Source organism: Astatotilapia calliptera, chromosome 19 (assembly GCF_900246225.1).
Source record: "Astatotilapia calliptera chromosome 19, fAstCal1.2, whole genome shotgun sequence".
In the NCBI taxonomy this organism is placed as follows: Eukaryota; Metazoa; Chordata; class Actinopteri; order Cichliformes; family Cichlidae; genus Astatotilapia; species Astatotilapia calliptera.
In genome coordinates, this window is record NC_039320.1 from 5,437,989 (window position 1) to 5,461,562 (window position 23,574).

The window sequence follows — 23,574 nt, forward strand, 5'->3', positions numbered from 1 at the left end:
GAGGCTGTAGAGTGTGTGAGGGATGTGAATGAGGATGATGAAGATCTGATGATAGCAGATAAAAACAGGCTGCAGAGACTTTGAGCCATACAGGGCACACAGTGTGTGTACAGAACAGCTGAAATCATTATGGAGGCCTCACTGGGATATGGAAGCATCACAGTACAGCTTCAGTGAAGCTTTAAAGTCTCTGATATGAGATGAGAAATGAAGCAGCCAGAGCTTTTTCATGAGTGGAAATCCACTGTGACTGTGAGCTGCTGCTACAGCCTCCAGATTAGCCAGCAGCTCATCCTGCTCAACATTTTCTCACCAACTTTAATGGAAGTGTGATGTTTTCAGCTGGAGTGATGGTCAGGGTGGCCTCCCTCTCCTCTTCTTCTCCTCTTCCTCTTTCATTTGTAAAGCCACTTCTGCTGCTTTCATTCATTTGGAAGTCCTGTAGCTGAGTTTGGGAGAGACTAACAGCCTCGGCAGCAGAGGGGAGAAAGGCTGTAACACCACCACTTTACTCTGTTCTACCTGTCACATCATTTTATCAGGAAACAAATATGCTCATGTTTTTACTATGTTTGTCTTGAAGATGTAAGAAGATCACATGGTGCTTTTATTATTGTGTTGGTTTGTTTCCTGTCTCTTGGATGGAGCCCAGCTGTGCGTGGCCCCTGGGCCTGTGGTCAGAGTGTGTGCTGGATAATCCGGCCCAGGATGAGGCCAAACTGACATGGGATGAAATGTCTGTCACATAATTGAGCTTAGTGTAGTTTCATTTCTGCACAATTTAAAAACAACCAAAACTTTGTTCTGTCTTTTCTATGTTATACTGTAGACTTGCTTTGATACTGTGTCCAAAAGGAGCAGCTTTTACTTTGAAGGGGAGCCGTCTCTGTTTCCTCTTCAGGTTGGATGATGGAAGCAAATGAGTGTGTGATGTTCTTTCAGTGTTGCACTTTGTAGACGCTCCCTGAGCACTGGTCTCACAGCCAGCTGCACATAGAGACCAGTGTTGTTAGTCCAGGTCAGAAGATGACTTGTTGGAATGAAAATGAGCTTGTAGTTTGTCTGCTTTAATAATGTGACTGGAAAAAGGTGTTGGACTTCAAATATGTCCATTTCTTTCACACTTCACCTTTAAAAGTGAAGCCATGTGGTTCCTTGAAGGAAAAACACGACTTTTTCAAGTCTTTGTCCTGTTTTTATGATAAATGTACGACTTTAATGTGAAACATTCAGAGTTTTTTCTCTTGTTGTGTTTGTTTGAAGCTGCTTCCTGTTGGCTTCAGCTGTTTGGAGTTTCCATTTTCTAAACTTCTACATTCTGAACCTTCTTCAGCTCTGAACAGATGATGAAACACTGAATGATTTCAAGCTCACACTTTGTCTAATAAACGTACATCTTTCATTCTTTATACAGATTGAGGAGCTGTGATTTGTCAGAGATCAGCTGTGATTATCTGGCAGCAGCACTGAAGTCCAACCCCTCCCATCTGAGAGAGCTGGACCTGAGCTGGAACGAGCTGCAGGATTCAGGAGTGAAGCATCTGTGTGGTTTCCTGGAGAGTCCAGGATGTGGACTTGAAACTCTGAGGTCAGTCAGCATGTTTTAGTTGTGCTGAGATGAATATGATGTGAAAGTTGTGCTGACACTAAACTGCAGACATCAGGCTGATATTATACTGATCCACACTGAGGATCTTCATGGTAAAGTCTGTTTTCTTCTTCTCTGGTTTAGTCCATTGACTGCAGCAGAACAAAGTTCACATTTCAAACAGTGAGACTCAACGTATGGCCCGCGGCCCACACGCGGCCTGCCCACCTTTCCTGATTCAGAGAGAGGGGACCCTGATTAACGGTGTAGTGTTCTTCCTCACAGTTCTAAGTATCAGACACAACAATGAATAATCCACAGCTGACTGTCTTTAGCAGGTCAAAGGTCACGGCACACAGCAGACAGTGGGAAATATTATAATTCTGATCATTTATCAGCACATATCCATATGTATAAAAACAAAGCTGACACTGTGAGACTTGATCAGAGGTGTGATCATCACAGCAGAGGCCTTTGTGTCAAAGTCACTGAGGATCAAACAGAAACACATGAAGCAGATTTTCCTGTTCTGGCTCTTTATAGCAGATAACCTTCAAAATATTCTGCAGTCCATCAAAAACTGAAGCAAACCATGAATCAACATGTGAACATGAGCTGATGCTGCTGAAGGGAAGCAAAGTTACAGAGGTTTGATTACAGACACAGCTGAGAGTTTGTAATCTGTCATCATTTTAAAAGGTTTAAATTTCTTCAGTATTGAACAGCAGAAATGAGGCTTTGTTTTCGGAGGCCAACAGCAGTGAACACAACAGCAGACTGGTGCGTAATAAGCAGTGAATAATGCAGGAAACAGATTTTTGAAGGTAAACTGTTCTTGAAGTACACTGAGAGAGAGAGAGCTGTGCAGGAAGTAAACGTCAAAGTCAGAGAGAATTCATGACGATGTTCATCAAACGTAAAGCGTAGTTTGGATCTTCTTCTGCTGCTGGTTCACTCAGTTTTGGTTGGAGACAGATGAAACCTGCAGCTTCAGGATCTGTGAGCTGTCCACTTTCAGCCCCGACGGCGCGTCCGTGTACGTGCCGTCGAGTGAACGATCCACGCTCTGTTTTTCCATCTTTGTGTGTTTAGCTGCTCTCATTTACTGTTTTATCTGTTTGCTTGTTGTTGAAATACTTTTGGGAGCTTTAACCTGAGATTCTGGCAAAATACATTTATATTAAAAATCGATTCAGGATTGAATGAATCAACATCGCTTTATTCAAATTAAAACCATTTAAATAGGAAAATCCATTTTTTTGCACCCGCCTCTAATGCTGGGTAATGTCAACTGGTCCATGTGCAGCTGGCTGTGAGGCTCAGGGAGCGTCTACAACAGGGGTGCCCAATCCCCTTCCTCGAGAGCTACCGTCCTGCAGCTTTTAGATGCATCCTTGTTCCCACACACCTGAATCAAATGAATGGCTTCTTATCAGGCCTTTGCCAAACATGATGGCATGCTGAAGAGATCAAACCATTGGATTCAGCTGTGTTGGAGTAGGGATGCATCTAAAAGCTGCATGACCGTAGCTGTCGAGGACCGGGATTGGGCACCCCTGGTCTACAAAGTGCAACACTGAAAGAACATCATCCATAAATATTGAGTAATAACTGGACTCTCATACAGCGAGACTCAAATGCCTTTAAACATCAGCTTATCCTGCTGATCCAAGTCCAACACTGAGTTTGTAAAAACATGTTTCTCAATCATTTTGTTTGGTTTCTGAGGAAAATGATTCAATAACTTGCTGCTAATACACAACATTTCATCATATTTCCTCATAGCCCTCTTTTGTCTGACCATTTGATCCCATTTGAATTTGCAATAAAGGATCCACAGAGTTTGGTGACAATAATGACAGTAGATGTTTGTGTGAAAGTGCTGGAAGCAAATGAGTGTGTGATGTTCTTTCAGTTGTTAAGGTTCAAAAATTGAGGAAGGAGACTACAAACCATCATGGTCCAGGAGGTCTTGGTCAAACAATGATTTTTAATGAATACACACGTGTGGGAAGAACAGCTCCGTCAGACAGCAATTGATCTTCGACTTAATCAAAGCATACACAGATTTTTATAGCATCAGGGTTTGATTAATGACGCCCCTTCATGCGTCACAGATACATTTTATACATAGATCAGATCAACACCACAATGACTTTTAACACAGAACATCATCTTCTATTTTCATGGCCGATTCCTCTGGTCAACCTTTCAGTTCCTCTTTCTTGCCGAGAAGACAAGGACGGTTCCTCTTTTACCGAGACATGACTAATCTCTCTCTCCTCTAAATAAATCTAACTCATGTGTGTGTGTCACGACCTCACATGCTCTCTGTGTCACCTCTTCACCTACTAACTGTCTGTATCTCGTCCTCAAATGCTCTTTCTCAATTCACCTGTTGCACTTCTGACCTTTCACCAGACCAGAGGCTCACTGAGACTATATGTATGTCTTCTACTAAATAAATGTTTTAACCAAGAACCTCTACTAAAACCTTAATATAAAATGACCTGATATATAAGTGTTTTGTAAGCATGTACGCAGTTTTAACCTTCTATAGCTCCAAGTCACTTGCACAATAGATTGTCCGGACATCGCGCCGAACAAAGCTTCCAACCCCCAAATTAATTGACCGAGCTCCAACTCTTTAATAAGCACAGATATGCATTGTGTATAAAATAGTTATAACTGCACCTAAAATACAAAGTTAACATAATAACTGTATGCATAACATCTTAAGGCCTTCTTAAAGCTATCTGTTACATTGTTAAAGCCTCGTCTTAGCCTGCTGCTCAAAATAACTTCCTGCTTTCACTTCTGCAATTTCTCTGCAAGCCTGTTTCCTGCCACTTAGTCTTTCTGAAAGACACACACACTGTTCAACCTCTGAATGCAATATAAACTACAGATTATATTATTAATGCAATGGTAATGATGACAATTATTTAACAATAGCAGTAAAATAATTTCCCTACTCCACATTCCCTCTCTCGACCTCTGGCACACCAGAGGTCGCAATACATGGCGTCCTCGCTCTGTCCTTCTCTAGTCGTCCTCTGGCTCAACCAGCTCCCATTCGAGAACACTCCATGTGTAAGCTTTGGTTTTCTCTGTCCCTCTCTGGTGGTTCAGCAGGCCTCGAGATCTCCAGGATCCTCGCCCCTCCTGTGGTCGCCGAGATCTTCTGCAAAGGAAACAAAACACCTTTTCCTGCATCTCCCTAACTTATCCTATTTGGGACTCTGTAATCAAAAGCCTGATCCTAATTATGTTCTTAACTTATTGACTTGTATTTATATATATTCTTCAACGTTACTCATCCCTTTAAAACTCTTTAAGCCCTTTTTTTTACGTCCGGTTGCTCGCTCTATTTTCCTTATCTGATCATCAACATCCTGTACACAAACTGTCCACCTTTTTTTTAACCAAAATATATGCTTTCCTTCCTCTTTGGTCCTTCTTTAAGTTCAGTTAAAAGCTAAATGAATTTGAGGCCTTTTGCCTGGAATCAATACTGTCATGTGTGTTTCTGGACTCTGTGTCTGTAAGCGTGTGCAATCCTTCAATAACTCATATCAAAAAATGCAATATGTATAAAAATCATGTCTATTTATAAACTCTCCCCTTTATCCTAAAAATACCTTCTATGTAATATCTGTATGTGTAAGCCTACATTATAACCACTTCTTCTAGAAATCAAAAAAGAAATCAAACCTGTTCTCCTCCTTCAACCCTCACTAATTTTCCCTCTAAGATTTATTCACAGCTTTGAAAAAGCATTATATCTTCTAAACAGGATTCAGTTCACTTTAATCCTTTAACCTTAACATAAAAATAACAGTTTCAGTTTTACCATACCCAAATGATCAACAAACCCCAAAAAGTCCTAAAATGCTCCTAAATTATTAAACAATTAAATTATTAAACCCTAAATTCCCCCTTTATTTTGACACATGAAATGTGTCACAATACTATACAGAACTTAAAATGCTCAGTTTTCCCACTCATGATCCAATCTGTGTTATAAAAATAAACTTAAAACAGAACAATTACCAGTCATGTGTTCCTCCAATTAATGGTAACTGAGTTACATCAAAATGTTTCCCCTTAAACATTTGGCATTCTCCCAACAATATACTATAATCCCATAATCTAACCCCAGTCAACAAAACAGAAATTTTCTCTGGTAAAAGCCAATTGTTTGTCCACATTAATTCATCCACACCTTCATCGGGTCAAACACATTCACTCACATGCAGTCACACCATATATTTGCTAATAGTGGAGCCTCCCGTTCAAGTGATCAGATTCTCCACCCTCAGCAAAATGAGCTCAGTCATTTTTTATTTTCCATAGGAAAATATTTCTTTATGCTTTTGGACTGGATTGACTCGCATAAAATCCTACAATTTTGGACAGGGACTTACGACCTGATCAGTCCCCACAGGTAGCTTTCTCCTCAGCCAATTGTAATCTGGAAAGCCCCCCTTATATTTGCTCTCCCCGAGAATTTGTCAGCGCTGTTGCAGGCCTGCTTAGAACAGAAATGAGAAAAAATAGAGCTGATTATTAGCTCACAAAACACAAAACAAAATCACCTGACAGGTTTTCTTTAAGTGCACTGTTACAAAATAATGGGCCCCTCAGACATGTCCATGTTTCCTAAAACTCCCTCTATTAAAAACAAAAACAACAACAACAACCCAAACCTAACTGACAGAATCAACCCATCACCACAACAACCTCAACAACCTTAAACACACAAGTCTTGCCACCACATAATTTCACCTCCTCAATACACCGAAAGTCTCATTAAAACCGCACAATTTGCACACAAAAAATCACCCCCTTATGCTCTTTAACATACTTAGATTCAGCATAAAACCCTCTTACGATAACATATAATCACTCTTTGTTCTCATAACTCACTCCCTTTGTCATATGGCTTCTTCTATTCCTCAATTACAAACTCAAATGTATTTTATTAAACATTCACATCATTGTATCATTCATACAAAATAGCAAGCTGTTCTTCATTGCATATGTTTGTGTTCTTAGCCAGGTTTAATCAGTGTCTATGCATTAATCTCCGTGAGCTTGTCTTGTCTTTATAAGGTTAATGCATTTTCTGTTTGTGTGTGTGAATTTGCATATGTTGCTTTTGCAGTATGTCAGACTCCTTCATAATTTTGCCTTTAAACAGTCGATTTTCTCCTTCCCAAATTTGCTAATCCAAATTTTGATTTCCCACCTTAAATAGCAGCATTCCTTGTCCTCAGCCAGAAGGTAGGGCTCCACTTGCCACTTTCCACCTCCGCCTTAGCCCAGCGGCTTTACCCTTGAGGTGAGACGTCGAAAGAGAGGTAAGCGAGCCGGCGTACTCGTGCGTCTGAGGAGACGCGGACTGAGAACGGCACTTCCGGGGATATTCCTTTCTAATGTACGCTCACTCGGGAATAAGATAGACGAACTGGCCCTGATGAGAAGCATGAACAGAGACTTTGCCTCCTCCTGTGTCTTATGTTTTACGGAGTCGTGGCTCAGTGAGGACATCCCGGACTGCGCGCTCAAGCTGGAGGGCTTTCATCTGCTGCGCGCGGACCGGCAGGCCGCTCTCTCCGGTAAAACCAAAGGTGGAGGTGTCTGCTTCTACATCAATAGTGGCTGGTGCACAGATGTGACAGTGATTGCTCAGCACTGCTCTCCCTCTCTGGAATATCTTTTTATTCACTGCAAACCGTTTTATTCTCCGCGGGAGTTTGCTTCATTCATCCTGGCCGCTGTTTACATCCCGCCAGACGCGGATGCGCAAGCAGCTCAGTGCGCACTCGCAGAGCAGATTCTCCACATGGAGCGGACATACCCGGACTCTCTCATCATTGCTCTTGGGGACTTTAACAAAGCCAATCTGAGCCACGAGCTTCCGAAATACAAGCAGTATATTAAATGCCCGACCAGAGAGGAGAGGACATTGGACCACTGCTACAGCACGATCAGCGGGGCCTATCGCGCGGTGCCGCGCGCTTCACTCGGACTTTCTGACCACGTCATGATCCACCTGATCCCCGCGTACAGACAGAGGCTGAAGCTCTCCAAACCTGTCGTGAGGACTAAAAAACTGTGGAGCAACGAGGCTGTGGAGGAGCTTCGCACGTGTTTGGAGACCACAGACTGGGACACAATGAAGGCTGCTTCTAACAGCTTGGACGAGTTTACGGACACTGTCACCTCCTATATCCACTTCTGCGAGGACAGCATTGTGCCATCACGCACCAGGGTGAGTTATAACAATGACAAACCCTGGTTTACTCCTAAACTCAAAAAGCTGTGGCTGGAGAAGAGAAAGGCGTTCAGAAGCGGAGACAGGGACTGCTACAGAGAGGCCAAGTACAGGTTCACTAAAGAAGTGGACATTGCCAAACATCAGCACTCTGAGAAGATGCAGCAGCAGATCTCAGAGAATGACTCAGCCTCTGTGTGGAAAGGTTTTAGGAATATCACCAACTACAAGCCTAAAACCCCCCACTCCACTGATCACTTGCTCTTAGCCAACACCCTTAACGACTTCTACTGCCGTTTTGACGAGCCATCAGGCAGCCTTCACACCTCCAACGACCCCAACAATAGAGGCACTTTGGACACTCATTCCCCCACCTCCCCCCCCTCCATAGAGCCATCAGGCAGCCTTCACACCTCCAACGACCCCAACAATAGAGGCACTTTGGACACTCATTCCCCCACCTCTCCCCCCTCCATAGAGCCATCACCACCTTCAAACTGTTCACCTACAACATCCCCCTCCTCACCCCACACAAAAGAGGATTTCACACCACCTCCTCCAACCACAACTCTTCATATTCATGAAGCAGATGTGAGGAAGCAGTTTAGGAGTCTGAATGCTCGGAAAGCTCCCGGCCCAGACGGCGTGTCTCCTTCCACCCTCAGACACTGTGCAAACGAGCTGGCCCCAGTGTTTTCTGGCATTTTCAACTCCTCACTGCAGGCATGTCATGTGCCTGCCTGCTTCAAGTCCTCCACCATAATCCCTGTCCCCAAGAAACCTAGGATCACTGGACTAAATGACTACAGACCCGCGGCTCTGACATCTGTGGTCATGAAGTCATTTGAGCGCCTGGTTCTCTCCCATCTCAAGACCCTCACGGCCCCCCTCCTGGACCCCCTGCAGTTTGCATACAGAGCCAACAGGTCTGTAGATGACGCAATCAACATGGCCCTACACTTCATCCTGCAGCATCTGGACTCCCCAGGAACCTACGCCAGGATCCTGTTTGTGGACTTCAGCTCTGCCTTCAACACCATCCTTCCAGACCATCTCCGGGGCAAGCTTTCCCAGATGAATGTGCCTGATCCCATCTGCCGGTGGATCACTGACTTCCTGACGGACAGGAAGCAGCATGTGAGGCTGGGAAAGAATGTCTCGGACTCCCGGACCATCAGCACCGGCTCCCCTCAGGGCTGTGTTCTTTCTCCTCTGCTCTTCTCCCTATACACCAACTGCTGCACCTCCACCCACCAGTCTGTCAAGCTAATCAAGTTCGCAGATGACACCACCGTTATTGGGCTTATCTCGGACGGGGATGAGTCTGCCTACAGGAGGGAGGTTGAACGTCTGGTGACCTGGTGCAGCCACAACAACCTGGTGCTGAATGCCCAGAAGACAGTGGAGATTATTGTGGACTTCAGGAAGCACACAGCCCCACTCCCCCCCCATCATCCTGACTGACACCCCCATCACCTCTGTGGACTCATTCCGCTTCCTGGGTACCACCATCACCCAGGACCTGAAGTGGGAGCCCACCATCACCTCCGTCATCAAGAAAGCCCAGCAGAGGATGTACTTCCTGAGGCAGCTGAAGAAATTCAACCTGCCAACACGGACGATGATGCAATTCTACACTGCAATCATCGAGTCCATCCTGACCTCCTCCATCACCGTGTGGTACGCTGGAGCCACTATCAGGGACAAACAGAGACTGCAGTGCGTTGTGCGCTCTGCTGAGAAGGTGATTGGCTGCAGACTCCCAGCTCTGCAGGACCTGTACACCTCCAGGACACTGCGGTGCGCAGCCCGGATCTCAGCTGACCCTTCTCACCCTGGACACAGTCTGTTTGACCTGCTCCCCTCAGGCAGGAGGCTCCGGTCCATTCGCACCAGAACCTCTCGCCATAAGAACAGTTTCTTCCCCTCTGCTGTTGGACACATGAACAATAACCACATGACTGTCCCCGCCACTAACACATGACCCTACGCTGTCACTGCATCATTCATGTTTGGCACTGATCATCACCTGCACTCATGTATATATGTTTCTACGTAGCACTCATAATTCTTATTCTCATGTATATATCTCATGTATATCTCATGCACATATCTTTCTTTCTACATAGCACTTTAATTCTTATTGTTTGCACTGAAGCACCGCAGCAATTTCCTAATGTTGTAAACCTCAACATCTGGCAATAAACCCCATTCTGATTCTGATTCTGAGGTCCCATCCTCTTCACTTCATTTCACCCGTGAGTCTGAGCTCACAGGGACTGAGTGAGGCCGAGTAATCGTGACTGTGCCTGCCTTAGGATGTCCCAGGGTTTTGAGGTGGGATCTTACCCGTCATGGGCTATCCAGCCTTCCATACTCGCCTGATACGGGAGCCAAGTGGGCAGGGTGCTATGAGGGGAGGGAACACACTGGCTCTGGAGTGTAAGCTGCTTCCTTCATTGCATCTTATATTAAACTATCTCACTTCTGATTCTTTCCTAAAATTATTTCACATATGGCACTTTGTGTATGTGTGTTTTCTATTCATTAATGTAATTGTCAGTTATTTTCTCTCTTCATTTTACTTTTTTATCTATTTGTTTGTCACTTTCTACTTTAGTTCTACTAAACCTTGATGTAAAAACAATACACCCTTATTTCACGCACACACTCTTTTAAATATACTAAATTCTTTGCATTTGTCAGCATTCACATCACAACCTTCAACGTGCTCACTTTCACTCAGTACCAGACGCGGAGATGGACATCTCCTTTACCTAACATAAACTAAATTACCATATCAACATACAATTACTGAAATTCAAACTCAAATACACCGTCTGTTTTAATAAAGTCAAAGAGTAAATGGGTGTACAAGTATATGTACTTATGTGTTTTTAAACTGAAAGAAAAGAAACTCAAACTCTTATAACATCACTCATGCATCTCTTAAATTAAAAACACTTTCAAACTTTAAAACATCCTACTTTACATCACCAAAGAAATACCTCTCACACATTTATTCATCATTCAAAACCTTCTAGTCACCGCATTCACACACCTAAAGTGTGACCAGAGTTGAGGAATATAACTCAAAACACGCTTTCCTAAGAGTATTTTAGACATGCCTTTCATAATCAGAAAGAGCAAGTAAACAAAAACAAAGAAAAAATTGAAACCTCCATTAATTCTCACCGCACACACAAGAAATTGAAAAAATAAAACACACCAGCAACTATTGCCGGAGAGAAGTAGTATGTTAGTTTTAAGTATATACAGTGCATTCAATACATTTATATATCTACATCCAAACTCAGTCAATTACTATACATCCCCTACGGCAACTCAAAACTTTATTTATAGTCCTCTAATAAACAAAAATGGCATCTTAAACACACACTCAACAATGTTTGCAGCAGTATTTGTAAAACCAACTGTGGCTTAAACACTTCACTACTTACTCATTTGCATTTTCACACTCACACACACCGTCTAAAAATAGCTCCAGCATTGCCTCAGACTCCTTTCACACAGAGATCCCTTATATTACAAAGACGTCTTAAATTTACAACTGCACAGATTTTAGACCTTTTAACACCTACCGAATTTCGACAAATTTAACATAACGGTCCAACCGATAAACTCCCTGAGTTTTTTGCGACCAATTCCCCAGTATCAGACTCTAACTGTTTCTGGCCTCATCTCTAAAATCCCTAACTCAATTTAAAAGTGTCCAACACCCAAGGTCCAACCTTTGCTGCCCAAAAAAGCGCAGATACCGTTCCAAACGGTAAGGAGACTCTAACTTCTAGTGATTCTGGAGTGCCCCAAACTCCACAGTGACCAACTGACTATCCCTCTTCGAGGACAATGCCTAAGCGTCCTTGGCATTGGCAAGCGTTACCTCTGAGCACTGCGCTTCCTAGCAGACTCTAACTGCCGTCCTAAAATAATTTATAATACTTTGAAACAACAATCAACACCCAAAACAAGTGTATGACTGAGGCAGATCGACCCTGATGGACAATGGGGACTCTAACCCACAAAATGACCAACAAAGGTCTGACCTAATGACCAACCGGGACTTTAACCCACAAAATGACCAATATTCCCTACCAAACTACTTGAGACTCTAACTCAATTTCTTTGGGACTTCAACCCAGTATTTAAACTTTTCCTAGCAGACTCAAACTGCTTTGGCAGACTCTAACTGCTTTCATTTCTTCTTAGCAGAACTCTAACTGCTTCAACTCATGAGATTTTTCATCAAAATCAAAACAGACATCCACCAGTAATTTCAGTGAGTAGACTTAAATCTTATCATGTCCAATTTGGCACATTTTGGAAATAATTCAACAGGTAGTGCCTTACCTTTGGATAAGCCGGCTTATGCCCACTCACTTCGACCACTGGAATTCATGTCTGCCCGTCAGACCACCTCAGAGACCACCGAATTTCTCCATCTAAACCTCAAATTCTCCCTCCTCAACCACCGGACGAAGCCCCCAAAATGTTAAGGTTCAAAAATTGAGGAAGGAGAGTACAAACAATCATGGTCCAGGAGGTCTTGGTCAAACAATGATTTTTAATGAATACACACGTGTGGGAAGAACAGCTCCGTCAGACAGCAATTGATCTTCGACTTAATCAAAGCATAAACAGATATTTTATAGCATCAGGGTTTGATTTACTGACGCCCCTTCATGCGTCACAGATACATTTTATACATAGATCAGATCAACACCACAATGACTTTTAACACAGAACATCTGTTAGGTTTGTAGCATAAACCCATCCGCTGGAACGTTGAAGGCAATATAATTACACCGCAAAGCAAGACACGAAGTAGGCAAACTTCTTCATGTTACTCGTGCACGGGAGAGACTGGACAGAGCGCCGTCCCTTCGCTTGACCCCAGTAGCTCTCGTCCGTCCTCCCATACACTGTCCTTTTATTGAGGTTACATGAATATTCATAGGTTCATTAACATATGACGTCTACATACACAAAGAGTACCTTGAGTGTGTGTGTGTGTGTGTGTGTGGGGGGGGGGGGGTACTGCTGATCAAAGGGTCATAAAAGCACACAAGCAAACATCCTTGGTTAGGAAGAGGGTAGACTAGACCCCCCCCCCGGTGAGGAAGTCCAGCAGTTCATCTAAACAAAAAAGCACTTAGACTAGAACAGATGTAACTACGTTAATCCTACCATAACAATTAAACAAGGTGCGAACTTTCCCATGCTCCCAGTGTGGAATGCACACCAGGCCTCTGTAGCCTGTTAAAGATCACACAACTTATCACTACACAATTGATTATACACTTCTAAGCATCTATGGTTAAATATTTCTAAGCATAAATAAGTAAATGTTTTTAAGCATAAATGACAATCAACAATACAACTCTATCATTCCCCCCTTTTCGACATTTATGCTAGAAAAGTTCCTAGTTATGAATACCTCATGTCTGACAGTTTCAATGCAAACATTCTTATACTCAGCATATGTCAAATCACCCTAAATTACTGAAAAAATACACAGTTTAACAAATGTATTAGCGGTTATCCCATTCATTGATCTCATCTCATGGCAAACTGCATATTACGAGCAACCAAAGAAATTGTTGATTTAATAGTGAAACTAAGAAAGTAACATTTTCAAAAACATCTCAGCTTGGTAATGCTTCCTCCGGGTGTGCAAATCACATGTCTCTCTGCAGAGTGGTTTGAGTTCTGCAGTGCGTCATAAATGTCTCTTCCAGTTGTTTCATTGTCCACAGGACCAGAGTCCAAATGTACAGTGGGGCAAAAAAGTATTTAGTCAGCCACCGATTGTGCAAGTTCCCCCACTTAAAATGATGACAGAGGTCAGTAATTTGCACCAGAGGTACACTTCAACTGTGAGAGACAGAATGTGAAAAAAAAATCCATGAATTCACATGGTAGGATTTGTAAAGAATCTATTTGTAAATCAGGGAGGAAAATAAGTATTTGGTCACCTCAAACATGGAAAATCTCTGGCTCTCACAGACCTGTAACGTCTTCTGTAAGACGCTTTTCTGTCCCCCACTCGTTACCTGTATGAATGGCACCTGTTTGAACTCATCATCTGTATAAAAGACACCTGTCCACAGCCTCAAACAGTCAGACTCCAAACTCCGCCATGGCCAAGACCAAAGAGCTTTCGAAGGACACCAGGAAAAGTATTGTAGACCTGCACCAGACTGGGAAGAGTGAATCTACAATAGGCAAGCAGCTTGGTGTGAAAAAATCAACTGTGGGAGCAATCATCAGAAAATGGAAGACATACAAGACCACTGATAATCTCCCACGATCTGGGGCTCCACGCAAGATCTCATCCCGTGGGGTCAAAATGATCATGAGAACGGTGAGCAAAGATCCCAGAACCACACGGGGGGACCTGGTGAATGACCTGCAGAGAGCTGGGACCAAAGTAACAAAGATAAATGTTGGGTCTGTGTTTCCACAAACCCCGCTAATTCTAGAGACTTATTCATCATGAAGAAAACAAGACAGTCGATCGATCCATTACTTGCACAAGGGAGGCCTATCTGTGTCCAGCACGACAAAGAACCCCAAATGGTGGCCTCCTCTCGCTGCCTTTTATTGACAAACTTCAAACAATAGTTTACAAAGCACCTCCCCTTGCAACCCCCCTTTGGTTACAAGACAAGGACTGTATGTAAGTGTGTGTGTGTGTGTGTTATGTGAGAGTGTGTGTGTGTATGTGTGTGTGTTATGTGAGAGTGTGTGTGTGTGTGTGTGTGTGTTATGTGAGAGTGTGTGTGTGTGTGTGTGTGTGTGTTATGTGAGAGTGTGTGTGTGTGTGTGTGTGTGTGTGTGTGTGTGTGTGTGTGTGTTGATCAAAGGGTCATAAAAGCAGGAACAACATTGGTCATAAAGAGGGTAGTCTTCCCCCACACCCAATGTATGGTTTACCAAAGATAACACAGTGAAACCATACAAAGGGTAAGAAGCTCTACCAAACATCAAACAACAGATCTTCAAAAGGACGTTCCTGTGATAAAACACTTCAACCTTGCACCCAGAACCTCGAGAATCTGGGTATGGGAAGAAGGAAAGAATTCCTTTCACAGGGTTAAAAACAATGGACAAATGGTACATATAAAAATGACAAATGTTTAACTATTTAATCTAACATTTCCCTCCTGTTTTGTTATTTTTATGTTACAAATTATTCCTATGTAGTATATTCTCAGCCATGCACCTCTTGCTTAACATTTTCAGTGCAGGCATCATTCATACACAGGCTTCTGTCATGTCAGTAATTTCAGTCATTTCATATTGTTGTAAGAGTACATAATTAACAAATGTATCAGAAATCATTTTAGTTAGCAATGATCTTATACACGGTAAAATGCATCCTATACATAAGCAAATCAATGTCAACAGTTCAAAAACAGGAATTAATATTTTCAAAAGAAGATGCCACCAAGGACCAGACGGTAACCAAGCTATCCAGTCTTGTGGCGGATCTACTCCTGTCGTGCAATTCATCATGTATTTCTTCAAGTACACAACTGAATGTCAAAGGTCAAACAAGAAGAATCATCATTCTCAAAAATCATATGTCACTACAATCCAACTGTATACAGACATAGGTATTTAAACGCATCAGTTGACTTTAATGTTTGTCCATATGGCTCTCAGCTAACTTCAAAGCTGCAGCCTAGCCAACACCCTTCTTTATGACTCCTATCAACCTCCCAAATCTTCTCACTGTAGGCATCCTGTGGGGGTTAGAGTCAACTTGTGAATTATCTGCATTTACAACTCTTCTCCTGTCCTGTTGTCACCACAGAAAAAGCTTTGTAAAGGAAATTGGATCAAGCTGTTTTGATCTTCTTGGCTCAAAACCTCAAGTGTTCATGATGTAAATGTAGACAAAAAGCTTCTCTGTTTACATCCTTCTTGCAAAAGACAAAAGAATAAGTGATGTTGCCATGTTCCATGGTTAATCTCCAACTTGGGCTAATCCATTGTCCTTCGTACACATAGGCAATTGACCTGTTTCCAGTTCGTTTAACTGTATAATGTCCTGCAACAAGTCATATTCTTTGAGTCAGACGAGCAGGTCTGTCTCACCAGAGCAGTTCACCTTCCCAGCTACTGCTGAATCAACCTTCCATTCAGGTTCAGAGCAGTTGAAAAGTTGGCAGTGTTCCTGGATGTGTTGCCAAAGCAACCAAACAAACTGTCTCGCTCTCAGTGATGCTATAGGGCCACAGTCCAGAAGAATGTGTAGACAGTGGCATCACAAGCATAACCATTGGTCTCGTTGTTTATGTGAGCGGTTGTGTTCATAAACTGCCACCAGTAGTTGTTGAAAAACCCATGCGGGTACTGGGTGTGGTTTGCTCTGTTCCAGTGCGCTCCCTGTCATCCCACTCAGGGTCCACAGGCACAAGAAGACGCACAGCACATTCCCAGCCATTCTGATGAGTACCTGTGGCTCAGTTGGTTTCTTCACCGGATTGAGACGAGGGGCCCTGGAGGCTTTCCCCCCCCTTTGTTCCCGGTCTTCCTGCCACTTACTCCGAGCTGGCCTGGATGTGTGTCACCTTCTTGCAGTGCGCTTGATATATCCAAGTGTTCCTTTCAGCAATCTTCACTGCTGTGGTCGTCGTCAGCAGCATCCGATATGGACCTTCCCACCGTGGACTGGACCAGCACTTCCTCTTTATGGCCTTTATCAGCACCCAATCTCCAGGCTTCAGGCTCTGTTCCTGCGGAGAAACAGAAACATCTGGCAGATCATTTGCTCTCATGACTTCTTTACTTTTAAACATTTTAAGCATCCAATCTGCTAATGTGTTCTCCTCTTCTGCTTTTCTGTCATCACTACAGAAAACTGGAACTCTAAATGCTCTGCCATATATAATCTCAAAGGGTGTCAGACCATTCTCTGTTGGAGTAATCCTCATGTACATTTTAACTAATTCTACACAGTCTAACCATGTCCTGCCTGTCTCTTCCATAATCTTAACTTTACTGTTCCATTAGTTCTCTCTGCAAAAAAGTTTGTTTTTTTTTAAGTATTTAATAATCCTAGAGTGAGTATAACGACTGCTCATCTCCCTCCTGTTCGAGACATGACATAGCCAATGGCTCAAAATAGCAGCAGTCTTATACAAATTATAGACAGTACTGGTGTATCACACAGATAAAAAATCATCCTGCAAGCTTGCTCCCTCTGTAAGTCACAACTGTTTTCCTGCAGTAGGTGAGTGGGCCTGCATGTCTGCTGATGCTGTACTGATAAAAGGTTAACACCATGTTTAACTACAGCTGCCTCTTTTGTGATCTTATCTGCAAAAACTTTCCCTAATGCAACTGGATCTTTCCCTCACATGTGTGCTGCACATTTACAAACGGCAATTCCACTGGTTAATAACACTGCCTCCAGCAGAATTTGCAAAAGTTTGGTGTGTCCTACAGGTTTCCCTGTAGAGGTTGTCACACCTCATCTCACTCACTGCACTACAAAGAAATGTACAGTAGCAAATGTATACTGCCTATCAGTGTATATTGTCTCTCTACAGCTTTACACGCTTCCGTTAAAGCTAGCATCTCTGCTGCTCAAGCAAATATGAAACATGCTAGTTGTCTTACATAGATAACTCTCTCTCACTGTCCGCTACAGTAAAACCTGTTCTAGTCTGTCCCTCTGCTATTGTAAAACTCAAATCATCAACAAACCAAACCTTTCCCTCAACGAGTGGCACAGCTATTAAGTCATCCCTCAGCTTACACGTCTTCTCCTCGCGCTCTCTACACTCATGAGAAGTGCCCTTCCTCTGTTGGCAAAAAGGGTTGGACAGATTCAGAATTCTGCACCACTTTATGGTAATATGTGTGGTTGTGAGAGTAACAGTAACATTAAAGACAAGTGTCTTGTAGGTGACAGAAATGTAAGTTTAGTCTGCAATAGTAAACATCTACCTCTTCTGGAACTAACAATCAAAAGGTGAAATAAACTATTGAAACATTGTACAGCTTAAGCTGCTGCACATACTGATCTCACGCATGGAGGTAAAACACGAGCAACTAGAGCTAATCTTTTAGGATAGTAAGTTACTGGCTTCACTTGTGGCAAAAGTGCTGTTAGTTATTTTACAGTCACCTTGTATTTGTGCTGTTCACAGAACCACAAGTCCATCGCTGGACCTCCTCTGCGCTGTCACTTTTTGGAGCTTGGCACGCTCCCTCAGGTTCCATTTTGTGGGCGATCCTCTCAGCCACTCCTTCTCGTCATGGCACCTCACGACATCTACAAATTGAAAAAATGACACTCCTCTCGCCACACGGCTTTCGCCATGTGTCAACTCCCCAATGAGACATGTACAAGAATGTTGCACAGTCTCCCTAAAACAATCTCCAGGGTTTGTCCCTTGGAGCAGCTTCACTCCAAGCTGTAACCCCGTGTAAAACATTAGTCAGCACTTAAATGTTCAGCTTGTTTAGCTCCCAGCTCCTGTAACAGAGAAGACAAAGTCTTAAAATTTAAAACAACTTCACATGTGCAACCAACTATAGATCATAAGAGCAATAAAGTATTCAGCATCACAGAGACAAGTATCATTGCAGGTTTATTCTAAACTCATTGAACTCCTACTTTTTCCCATAATTTGTTCCAAATTATTTAACATCTCAATGTTATTCCACATTGTAATCAGTGAACTTCACTTATAGGCCATCAAAGCCTCATCCGAACAAGGATGCACCACTTGCATAGGTTTAATACTTGTAAATAAACAGCTAATCACACAAATCACTGCAACAATAATAGAAAACATTGCCTGCATACACAAAATCTGGAAATAAAATCAACCTTCACACGTATAAACAATTATATCAAAAAAGTAATAAGCATTCGGCACGGGCGAGACAAGTGTCATGTGCAGGTTTTCTCAAATCATTAAATCACTATCATTACCAAAACTCGCCTCAGACATGGATCATCCCATGTGCTCAGTTAACATTAATGTAATCGGTGACTTCTCTTAAGCAAAGTCACTCCACTCATATATTATTATTATGGGTTCAAAAGTGGCCAGCAAATGAGCCCATAATAAACTATTCCATAAATATCGTAATCTCTTATTTGTTTTACTCATGTCACTTGTCCACTTCTGCTGAATGCTACATGCACTCTTAAAGAAAACAAAACCTGTAATAAAGAAACAAACATCCACCAGTTGTTCTGCTAAAAACCACATCATCAAATCACATGAAAAACTGCAATGCTGTAAGAAAAAATGCAAATATTAGCGCTGCGCAGGTGTGTACACACTTTCTCACAGTAACTTCTGTGAGTACCACAAGTTAGTCAATGACACACACATGGTAAATTCACAGACATAGAATTTAAACTAAAAAGGTTAAATTTTCAGAGTTCACATAGTCATGTGACCCACAGGAGGAATCCTGTGGTCTCCTTCTGCTCCTGCAACAGAGACACACACAGAGATACATCCACACCTTTGTCAGGTGGGGGTTGACTTCACACAATGGTGTTAAGTCAGTCAGTCAGTTCCCCATTTATTTTAAAATTCTTACTCATTCACTCAGTGATTCCTTCTTTTGCTAATTGTGGAAATTATCGTCGCATTCGTTTCCACGCTCAGCAAAACAACGTCATTTCAAAAAGAAAAATAATTTAGACTGGATTTCCTCGTTGAATCCTTTTGGACAGGAACTTGTTTCCTGATTGTCCCAAATAAGAGCCCATTTTAATTTTGGGGAAGCTCACTTTGCAACAGTTTTCTCGATGACGCTTCGATTCTAATTGTGCAGATCTGCTCAAACAGAGATCATCAAACAAAACTTTCAGTGCACCATGAAAGTAACAAAATAAAAGAAAGAAAATAAAAGAAATCAAAGAAAATAAAGGAAAGCAAGGCCTTGTTTAAGTCATGACATGTGTTCTTCATGCCAGGGGGATAAATCGTAACAACCCAATTGGCAGGTTCAACTTTAGTAATAAAAGACAAATCAACAGCCAGTTTAATCTCAAACATTCATCCAATCAGCCATACACACAACATACAGCATAACCCTGTTGTCTTAGCATATAATAAGTTTTAGTTCTCATGTAACTAAATGTGTGCCATGGTAAAACTTCTTCACACACCAGATGTGTATATGCATGTGGGGTTAGTATGGTTAATGCATTTTCAGTATGTTTTTGTGTTCATCTCTCATCACACTTCCATTATTCTCATCACTGCTTAAAACAACACACATCTCTCTCTGTTTTTTCTTCTTTAACTGTACTTTTCTCCAAAACAGAAAATAGCATTACAGCTGTTTCAGACTGAGAAACACCAAGCACTCTTCATGCTATCATTCATCCACACAACTATTTTATTTCTTTTTGTCCACTGGGCAGGTGACTTGCAGAATCACGTCTGCCCAGCTGGATACCTTTCACACACACCATGACGTCAGACACGCTCACACTCGCGGAATTGATCAGGAGAAAAACTTTCTTCATCTTCACACTCTGTTACAGAAACACCATATGTTGTTTTTTTTGTTTTTTTGTGTTGTGTCAGGGATGGATATGTAGTTGTAACGTTTGTGTTCACTAACTTTACTTTCTGTTTCCTCTCTTGCCTAGTCTGTCTTGGACTCAATGCTGCTCCTAATATGCCTTTAATCTCTCCTCCACTTCTACCTCTGCTCTCTCACCCTCTTCTCTGACTCTACTTTCTGCTAACATTCTTGCTCTTTCTAATGCTTTTCTACGGTGTTGTTCTAGAGTAGTTGCAGTGGATTGAGCTGTAGTTTCATCCTCAGGTTTCACAACTACTTCTTGCAATATTGCTCTTTTAACATTCTTGCTTCTCTCCTCTTCTGAGTCTGCTCCAGCCACAACTTAGCAACTGCTAACTGCAATTCCTTCCTCTGCTTCGCTTTCCCTGTTTTACCTGCTACACTTACAGCTATTCTTTCTACAAGCATTTTACACTGAACTTCCACTAATGTCCCTTCAAATCCACATTTCTTACACCAACAACCTACATACTGCGTGCTGCCTGGTAAAACTTTCTGCATAAATTTTACATCCCCTTCTAAGGCAGACTTACACATTTTATTCTCCATTACAAGACAACAACCAGCCACACTCACGCAGACCACGTCTGGCCCGCACACACACAACATAGGCCTATCGCTTGCGTCTGCACGCACAGCTAGCGCTCTCTGTTGAAAACTCTCAAACGCCCCATATGGCGGAGACTTCAACCTTCGGACACTCTCCAACGCCCCAAATGGCGGAGATTCCGGACTCTGAACCTAGGTTCTCTCCACGCCCCAAATGGCGGAGAACTCTCTACGCCCCAAATGGCGGAGAAGCCTGCGTCTCTCTCACGCGGCTAGCGCGCTCCCGGACTCACGTTTAACGCACAGCCCGTAGCCGCTCTCTAAGGCCTTCTGTACTCACTGTTTGTTTACATTCATGGGAAGAGTCTCTGGATCCCGTCAATCGTCATCCATCCCGAGGGGAGGTCAGGCGCAAACTTCCCGGCCTGGTGGCAAGCCAAAAACACCAGGGCTTTACGTCAATCATCCCAGACGTTGCGGTGGCGTCCTCTCCCTCTCCTCGGTGGATGCAATGTGTTAGGATCCGGCTCGAAGGACCAAATAAATGTTGGGTCTGTGTTTCCACAAACCCCGCTAATTCTAGAGACTTATTCATCATGAAGAAAACAAGACAGTCGATCGATCCATTACTTGCACAAGGGAGGCCTATCTGTGTCCAGCACGACAAAGAACCCCAAATGGTGGCCTCCTCTCGCTGCCTTTTATTGACAAACTTCAAACAATAGTTTACAAAGCACCTCCCCTTGCAACCCCCCTTTGGTTACAAGACAAGGACTGTATGTAAGTGTGTGTGTGTGTGTGTGTGTGTTATGTGAGAGTGTGTGTGTGTATGTGTGTGTGTTATGTGAGAGTGTGTGTGTGTGTGTGTGTGTTATGTGAGTGTGTGTGTGTGTGTGTGTGTGTGTGTGTGTGTGTGTGTGTGTGTGTGTGTGTGTGTGTGTGTGTGTGTTGATCAAAGGGTCATAAAAGCAGGAACAACATTGGTCATAAAGAGGGTAGTCTTCCCCCACACCCAATGTATGGTTTACCAAAGATAACACAGTGAAACCATACAAAGGGTAAGAAGCTCTACCAAACATCAAACAACAGATCTTCAAAAGGACGTTCCTGTGATAAAACACTTCAACCTTGCACCCAGAACCTCGAGAATCTGGGTATGGGAAGAAGGAAAGAATTCCTTTCACAGGGTTAAAAACAATGGACAAATGGTACATATAAAAATGACAAATGTTTAACTATTTAATCTAACAGTCACCATCAGTAACACACTACAACGGCAGGGAATCAAATCCCGCAGTGCCAGACGTGTTCCGCTGCTGAAGCCAGTGCATGTCCAGGCCCGTCTGAAGTTTGCCAGAGAGCACATGGATGATACAGCAGAGGATTGGGAGAATGTCATGTGGTCAGATGAAACCAGAGTAGAACTTTTTGGTATAAACTCAACTCGTCGTGTTTGGAGGACGAAGAATACTGAGTTGCATCCCAAGAACACCATACCTACTGTGAAGCATGGGGGTGGAAACATCATGCTATGGGGCTGTTTTTCTGCCAAGGGGACAGGACGACTGATCCGTGTTAAGGACAGAATGAATGGGGCCATGTATCGTGAGATTTTTAGCCAAAACCTCCTTCCATCAGTGAGAACTTTGAAGATGAAACGAGGCTGGGTCTTCCAACATGACAATGATCCAAAACACACCACCCAGGCAACAAAGGAGTGGCATTTGAAAGTCCTGGAGTGGCCTAGCCAGTCTCCAGACTTCAACCCCATAGAAAATCTGTGGCGGGAGTTGAAGGTCCGTGTTGCTCGGCGACAGCCCCAAAACATCACTGCTCTCGAGAAGATCTGCATGGAGGAATGGGCCAAAATACCAGCTACTGTGTGTGCAAACCTGGTAAAGACCTATAGTAAACGTTTGACCTCTGTTATTGCCAACAAAGGTTATGTTACAAAGTATTGAGTTGTATTTTTGTTATTGACCAAATACTTATTTTCCACCCTGATTTACGAATAAATTCTTTACAAATCCTACCATATGAATTCATGGATTTTTTTTTCACATTCTGTCTCTCACAGTTGAAGTGTACCTCTGGTGCAAATTACTGACCTCTGTCATCATTTTAGGTGGGGGAACTTGCACAATCGGTGGCTGACTAAATACTTTTTTGCCCCACTGTATGTAGGATAGACATTCAAACATACCAGTTGGTTTTGTTTTTTGTCAACATGGGTCTCAGCTATTTCCAAAGCTGCAGACCTCTCAGCACTCTAGTTTTATGGCCTCCCATTACCCCATTCAAGCCTTCGTCCTGTGAGGGGGATATTTATGACTCCTTAATTGTCCACGCTCTGCAGAGAAACACCTCTGTGAAAAGGGTGTAGGGTTCAGTTGTCTTACTGCTGTTATGATCCCAGCAGCCTTCAGAGTGTCATCGTATGCACAGTACAGTGGCACCGCATTAGGTGATGTTCATAGTAAACTGCTGTCATCACCACCATAGCTTCTGGTTCCTGTGCTTTCACAGAACCACAGAATCCTCGAACTCCTTCTGCGCTGTC

General features: G+C 42.9%; 1 protein-coding gene across 1 annotated transcript in view; it reads left to right on the forward strand.

The window, feature by feature from the left end:
• The window catches only part of LOC113011578 (NACHT, LRR and PYD domains-containing protein 12-like), a gene marked incomplete at its 5' end in the record, with an annotated part of 68,381 nt that overhangs the window by 32,831 nt on the left and 11,976 nt on the right, over positions 1-23,574 (forward strand). Inside the window, one exon of the mRNA XM_026151124.1 lies at positions 1,415-1,588. Within this exon, the coding sequence (XP_026006909.1) occupies positions 1,415-1,588 (174 nt within the window). The remainder of the gene's footprint in view (positions 1-1,414; positions 1,589-23,574) is intronic.